This window comes from Hemibagrus wyckioides, linkage group LG09 (genome assembly GCF_019097595.1).
Source record: "Hemibagrus wyckioides isolate EC202008001 linkage group LG09, SWU_Hwy_1.0, whole genome shotgun sequence".
Classification (NCBI taxonomy): Eukaryota; Metazoa; Chordata; class Actinopteri; order Siluriformes; family Bagridae; genus Hemibagrus; species Hemibagrus wyckioides.
Genome location: NC_080718.1, coordinates 183,747 through 190,828, shown reverse-complemented (window position 1 = coordinate 190,828; position 7,082 = coordinate 183,747). Strand labels below are relative to the sequence as shown.

Below are 7,082 nucleotides of genomic sequence, written 5' to 3'. Positions count from 1 at the left end.
TGTTTGGTGTACTGGGATGTTTGGATGCTGTTGACTTACCACCCTTTCAAGTCACTCAAATTTGCTGTGAAGTGTTTGGACGTTTTATGTCCCAGGAAGTCCTCATGTCTGTTACCTTCTGGCGCTCCCTTTTAGTTATGCTGTCATAGCTAGTCTTGCCAGAGTCTCTGCTTGCACTTTGCACATAATTTACATTGTCTTTAACCATCACATGATTACAAGCACACCCAATATTTTTCTCATTCTCTCACTCTCTCTCTCTCTCTCTCTCTCTCCCGTTCTCTGTTCTGAGTTTCCAGTGTGACCACTTCTTCTTTCCAGACCTGGCAGATCCATACAGACGCTCTACCCCTGGTTGGAGTCTCGTTGCTTAGTGGTGCTCACTGCTGCTGGGTATAGATCTGCCTGGACAGACCAAGACCCAGGGGACTGTCATAAATAGAACCACTTAGAGACAATTGTGGTGTCTATGAACTGAAAATACGCTGACCTATTACTTCTTCAGGAGCTCTTGGTACAATCTGAACAATGGAACAATTTCTCATGACCATAACCTGTTGGTAAAAGGATATTATTTACATTTATATTATTCACTTATTTTATTTTTTCTTGCCACCATTGCCTCAGGCTTTTTGCATTAGGGATACATGTTAGAGATAAATAGTAATTCAGTTTTAAATTTATTTTTTTATTCAGTGTTTCTATACTTCTCTAAAGCTGCTATGAGACAATGTCCATTGATATATACAAATAAATTTATTTGTATTGAAAGAAAAAATAGTTCCTTGTGCTATTCTGGTGGTTCAGATTTGTCTGCCTTTTCTTTAATAAAATTCCTTTACTGCACCTACAACTGTCTTCAGCTTCATGACATGACAATATGATGGACTAATTAATGTAGATTCATCACATAAATCCTTTAACTGTACTCTTTTGTCAGTAGAGTTGCAGATTCTCAGGCCTGTCCTGAAGAGGCCATATCCATGGTTACAGATCAGCATGATCTTAATTTAAATTACACACCAAAGAGAAGTTGAAGGTAAGTTGATCTTGAACTTGATCCAGTCCTCCATCTGATCCGTCATGCCCTGTTCATTTCAGATTTCCATTCAGATCTGATTTGTAACATAGGAAAAGTAGGCAGGGCTTGTTTGTAATATGTCATCAAGCCTAAAAGAGAATAAATAGCAATGCTGGTTCATCAGATACCACAGAATGGCTCTGAAAGACACTGTGATACACTATTTATCAGCTACAACACTGATGGTTTAACTCCTTCACATTTCAGGTATGTTTCATATTCTACTGAATACTTCAGTTATTTCCTACCAACTGATGAAAAAAGTTTTGCTGAGCTTAACATGTGGGATTAAAATATTTGAAGGTAAATGCAAGGTATTAATGAAAAATCATATTCAATAACAAATAAACAATTACTAATGGATTGTCAGTTGATTTATGACAGTTACTCATGAAAAATCTTCATACTTAAATACCAAAAACTACTTAAATTTTGTCAATATTCAGTGGAATTTTATTGCAGAGTTTAAGCCTGACATAAGAAAAATCTTTTCCACTGACTGACTTGAGAGTCTTAAATAGTCTTATTAGCAGATGTGAATATCTGACCACTTGATGCAGGACACAGCAGAGAGTTAACCTGCACTTTCTTATTCACCAATGCTTTTCCAGTGATTATTGAATAAAAAGGTCATTATCAATTAAGCATATATGTGTTTTTTGTATTCCACGAAAAAAATGTTAAAATCCTTTTCATAATGTGACTATTTCGAAAACCTTTACCCAGTTCTGAAAATTTGTATTATTTGGAAAATGTACATATAAATCAAATACTGTTATTTCATTCTGAACTGGAATAATGTTAAATATGCTATGTGCTGTGCATTGTGCAGGTAAGGCATTCTATTTTATTTATTCACACTAAAATCATTACTTCTTGTATAAAACTTTTTCACTTTCCAAATCTTGTAGCCTGTTCTCCATTTTGACCACAGTCTGTGTTTTGCTCTGTTTTTGCCTTGTGTGACCATGATTCTGACTTGATTCAGCATGATTCTGGCCTATATATTAGCTGAAGATTTTTGACCTATCTTTGCCTTTTTTGGATATACAGTATCTACCTTTGGATTTGTTTTGTATATAATGAAAGCTCTCCTGCACATGTGTATGTACAGCTTTCTCTGTTCTTCTGACAATTTAAATTAAACTAAAACTAAACTCTTAAAATGAACTTAGAACAACACTGCTTGAGGAAAGATATACATTTAATAATTACATTTTTTCTACAACGCCCCTGAATTGATTTATGTTAAATTTGATCATGTGTAGTGATAATCTAGCCATGGGGGTCACAGTCCAGTGACTTTTGTGCCGATCCTAAGGCCGGATAAATAGAGAGGGTTGTGTCAGGAAGGGCATCCGGTGTAAAACATTGCCAAACTTAATCATGCGAATTGTCAGTGCTCTGAATTTCATACCGGACTGGTCGAGGCCCGGGTTAACAACAACCGCCATCGGCGCCGTTGACCTACAGGGCACCAGTGGAAATTGGGCTATTGTTGGTTGAAGAAGTAGAGGAGGGAGAAGAGTGCGTAGACAGACAGAGAAGAGGAAAGGTAAGGACTGAGAACAGGAACTCTGAATGTTGGTACTATGACAGGGAAAGGTAGAGAGCTGGCTGATATGATGGAGAGAAGGAAGGTGGATATACTGTGTGTACAGGAGACCAGGTGGAAGGGTAGCAAGGCTCGTAGTATAGGAGCAGGATTCAAGCTGTTTTATTATGGTGTGGATAGTAAGAGAAATGGGGTAGGAGTGGTCCTGAAGGAGGAGTTTGTGAGTAGTGTTCTGGAGGTGAAGAGAGTGTCAGATAGGGTGATGAGTCTGAAGTTGGAGATTGAAGGGGTGATGTTGAATGTTGTTAGTAGTTATGACCCACAGGTAGGTTGTGAGTTAGAGGAGAAAGAGAGATTCTGGAGTTAATTAGATGAGGTGGTAGAGAGTATTCCTTTGGTTCCCACTCTCTTCCCATGAGAGAGTGGTGATAGGAACAGATTTTAATGGACATGTTGGTGAGCGGAACACAGGTGATGAGGACAGTGGTGAGGTGTGCTGTAGCTCAGACAGAGGAAGTGTTCAAAGTGGAGGTGGGACTGCATCAGAGATCGGCTCTGAGCCCCTTCCTGTTTGCTGTGGTGATGGACCAGTTGTCAGAGGAGGTCAGACAGGAGTCTCCTTGGACAATGATGTTTGCAGATGACATTGTGATCTGTAGTGAGAGCAGGGAGCAGGTGGAGGAAAATTTGGAGAGGTGGAGGTTTGCGCTGGAGAGAAGAGGAATGAAAGTCAGTCGTAGTAAGGCTGAGTACATGTGTGTGAATGACAGGGAGGGAACAGTAAGATTACAGGGTGAAGAGGTGAAGAAGGTACAGGAGTTTAAGTACTTGGGGTCAACAGTCCAGAGAAATGGAGAGTGTGGGAAAGAGGTAAAGAAGCGAGTGCAGGCAGGTTGGAATGGGTGGAGAAAGGTGTCTTGATTTCTGTGATAGAAAAATTCCAGCGAGAATCAAGGGGAAGGTGTAGAAGACAGTGGTGAGACCGGCCATGCTGTATGGTTTAGAGACAGTATCACTGAGACAGAGACAGGAGTCAGAGCTGGAGGTAGCAGAGCTGAAGATGTTGAGGTTCTCTTTGGGAGTGACGAGGTTGGACAGGAATAAGAACGAGTACATCAGAGGGACAGCTCATGTTGGACGTTTGGGGAACAAAGTTAGAGAGGCCAGGTTAAGATGGTTTGGACATGTTCAGAGGAGGGAGAGTGACTATATTGGTAGGAGAATTTTGGACATGGAGCTGTCAGGCAGGAGGCAAAGAGGAAGGCCAAGAGGAGGTATATGGATGTAATAAATGAGGATATGAAGCTAGTGGGTGTAAGTGTTGAGGACGCAGAAGATAGGGATAGGTGGAGAGAGACGATTTGCTGTGGCCACCCCTGAAGGGAAAAGCTGAAAGAAGAAGAAGATCATGTGTAGTGATGTAGTACTTTTTTTTTTTTACTGGTGATGAGAATTGCTGAGGGGTTTTAATCACATTTTTCATTTTTCATAGTGAGTTTATCTACAATACATCATTAATGAAGCAAGGTCTTTCCATACTCCTGTTTTTCACAGGTAAGAGGTGTGTGTGTGTGTGCATGTGTGTGTGTGAGTTAACATGCTTTCGTTTTAGGTGAGCTGCATAGTGTTTCTGCTGATTTAAAATGATAGCTTAATTAATAAAATACATCATTTCTTGTTTTCCTCCGAAGAAAAAAACTGAGAAATAATTTTTCATACTAAAACTTTCAGTTTGAAATTGAACAATTAAATAAGGAAAATTATGGGAAAGTTAATGAAGGAAAATTATTCTGACAGAGCTTATATTGCATAAAATATTTAAAATATTTTCCACAGGATTCCCTCTCATCCTGTCTGTCCCTCGTAAGTACTATCTGATCCAGGAGGGGAAAACCTGGAGTGATGCTCAAGCTTACTGCAGAGCCACACACACTGACATGGCTATCATCCAAAGTAATGATGACATGATCCGACTTCAGAATGAAGCACAGAGACAATGATTCAGTTTGAACGCTTGGATTGGACTCTACAATGACATCAACAGCTGGCGCTGGTCCATGGGAAATGAGCCACTGGGAATTACGAAATGGGCACCAGTTGAACCCAACAACTCAGGTGGACATGAGGAGTGTGGTGTGATTTCTCCCACAGGTTGGCAGGATTGGTTCTGTTCTGCACTATTCCCTTCTGTCTGTTGTAATGGTAAGGGTCTTTTGTTAGAAGAAAATGTTTTTTAAGAAAAAATTATGAACATTGTGTCTTAAAAATGCTCACTGAATTGAACTAGCAAAAATTTCTAACAGCATATCTTACTACACATTTCAGACTTTTCTTTATAAACTTTGACATTTCAGTCATTAGAGAAATACTTGTTTACTAATTCTAAATGTTTGCCATATTCTTGCTGTACTGTCAGAAATTTCCTTTTAGGGTTTTAATGTAATTTGTATACCTTTTATTTTGAGAAGTATTAACATTGTCTGAATATTTACTTTTATTATCATGTGTTTTTCTCACAGAAAATAAAACTGGAAATCAGAGGTACATTTATATTCCTAATACTATGACTTGGCATGATGCTCAGGTTTACTGTAGACAGCATCACACAGACTTGGCCAGCTCCAGAGATGCAACTGAAGACTCAGTTATAAGGGGACTGCTCTCTGGCAACACTTGGTTTGGTATGTTCAGAGACTCCTGGAAATGGATAGACCAAACCAATTTCTCTACCCTCAGCTGGACGGCTGGAAAACCTGATAATGCCCTGAAGAATGAAAACAGTGGTTATATAAATAACATTCAGGTTGCTGATGCACTGTGCTCAGACATAATGCCTTTCTTCTGTTACTCAGGTGAGTTACCTGTAGTGTAGACTCTTTTAGACTCTCGCCTTTTATTTGTTTAGTTCTTCAAATAAATTTATCCAAATATTCAAAAATGTCAGCATCTTCAGATTCTGTTCAGAATTCAGAGTTCAGAATCATAGTTTTATTGTGTGTTATTGTTTGTGTTTCTGCATTTAGTAATCACGGGAAAACAACAAATAGTTAGAGTGAAGGTCCTATCCAATGAGGATGTGAATAATCCTGCAGTGATGGTGGCCATCTTGGATCAGGTGGGTCGCATCCTCCACAAGGCTTATAATGTACTTAATAATATAATGTATTATAATGCAATAATTTCCCAGTATTCACCAAAGTCTACCAAAGTCACATATTGTAATTAGATTCTGACTGTCGTATTCAGTTTCTGTCATTCTCTAAATGAGAGTCTTTATCCTGCATTATTTAGTAATAAAAGTCTTATTCTGTTGTTCATCTCAACCAGAAACTGAAGGATCATTTGAGGACAGAGAACATCACAGTAAAATGGCGCAAACAACCAGATGGAGTTGTGTTTCACAAGGTGAAAAAAGAAAATAATACTACAGTGTAAAATAAAAAGTTTGACCTCTAAATCTATGCTCCTTTTAAGTTATTTTTAGGTTATTTTTAGATGCATGCTAATTTTAGAATAATTGTTTAGCTGTTATATTTATATTAGCATATTAAATAAATGATGTTAAATCTCTTTCTATAACATATAGTCGATAAGGAACGTATATTAATACCTGGTTTTAGATTCTTCTATAATAAAACAAAAAGGTGAAAGGAACCCATAACACATCTGGTTTATCTTTGACTTTCTCATGATCACATCTTGTGTAATGGATGTGATCTTTAAGGTGGAAACTGAGATTCAACACTAGTTGATATTAAATACTGACAAAAAGGCTGGAAGTCTTTGAAAAACATCTTGGCTGTGTGTCTTTTCAAATCATTTATTATTTTGTCATTATTTCATTCAAAGAGTTGTATGATACTCTGGCACTGTACTTATTCATCTATTAATTTAGCTATTTATCACTTTATTTATTCATAAAATATATATTTACTACATTAATTCTGCAATGTTTCTGTATCCTTGTAATACAGCATACCGCCATTCATCTGACTGCCATAGGGACCAGTCACCTGAGTATTGATTCACTTCAACTCAGTTGATTTGTGTAGTTTAGCAGATTCAGGAATGAATAGCATATGCTAATAGAGTGTCACCATGAAATATCTGAATTAACTGGATTGTGTTGAACATGTAAAGTGTTTATCCTGATGAAAATAATTATAACCAAATAAAATTATAACTTCAAACTGAAATGGATTTAACAGTGAACACTTGAAGACTCAAAATCCCACTATCTAAAACTAAATCTAATCTAAAACCTTAGTGAGTTTCTCAGATTTTGAGTAAAACAAGGTCACTTACAGCCTGCGTGTAACACTGCCTTTGGTTTAATCACAAATTCAAATGGCTTGGACAATTACTAAATGGGGTCCTTCAGATCACATCACACAGATATAACAGAGTATTGATTATGCTTAAAGTTGTTTTACAAGCTTGATGGTA

At 37.6% G+C, this 7,082-nt stretch overlaps 1 protein-coding gene across 5 annotated transcripts; it reads left to right on the top strand.

Annotated features, from left to right (window-relative positions):
• The first annotated feature begins 286 nt into the window (after positions 1-286).
• Positions 287-6,724, top strand: LOC131359107 (C-type lectin galactose-binding isoform-like). Of its 5 annotated transcripts, XM_058398684.1 has the most exons (8): positions 287-560; positions 941-1,039; positions 1,289-2,636; positions 4,129-4,190; positions 4,473-4,838; positions 5,156-5,488; positions 5,660-5,751; positions 5,964-6,724. In XM_058398684.1, the coding sequence occupies exons 5-8, from the start codon at positions 4,694-4,696 to the stop codon at positions 6,069-6,071; spliced, it is 678 nt and encodes a 225-aa protein (XP_058254667.1). In that variant the 5' UTR covers positions 287-560; positions 941-1,039; positions 1,289-2,636; positions 4,129-4,190; positions 4,473-4,693; the 3' UTR covers positions 6,072-6,724. The 5 variants fall into 5 exon arrangements, with proteins under 5 accessions (XP_058254667.1, XP_058254669.1, XP_058254666.1 ...); XM_058398686.1 differs by lacking the exon at positions 1,289-2,636 and having other exon boundaries at positions 944-1,039; XM_058398683.1 differs by having other exon boundaries at positions 944-1,039; positions 1,289-4,190.
• The last annotated feature ends 358 nt before the right edge of the window (positions 6,725-7,082 follow it).

Coding starts and splice junctions, on each gene's coding strand:
- LOC131359107 (XM_058398686.1), top strand. CDS start 4,694: ATGGGAAATGAGCCACTGGGAATTACGAAATGGGCACCAGTTGAACCC. Junction 4,839..5,155: donor CCCTTCTGTCTGTTGTAATG/GTAAGGGTCTTT, acceptor TTTTTCTCACAG/AAAATAAAACTGGAAATCAG. Junction 5,489..5,659: donor GCCTTTCTTCTGTTACTCAG/GTGAGTTACCTG, acceptor TTCTGCATTTAG/TAATCACGGGAAAACAACAA.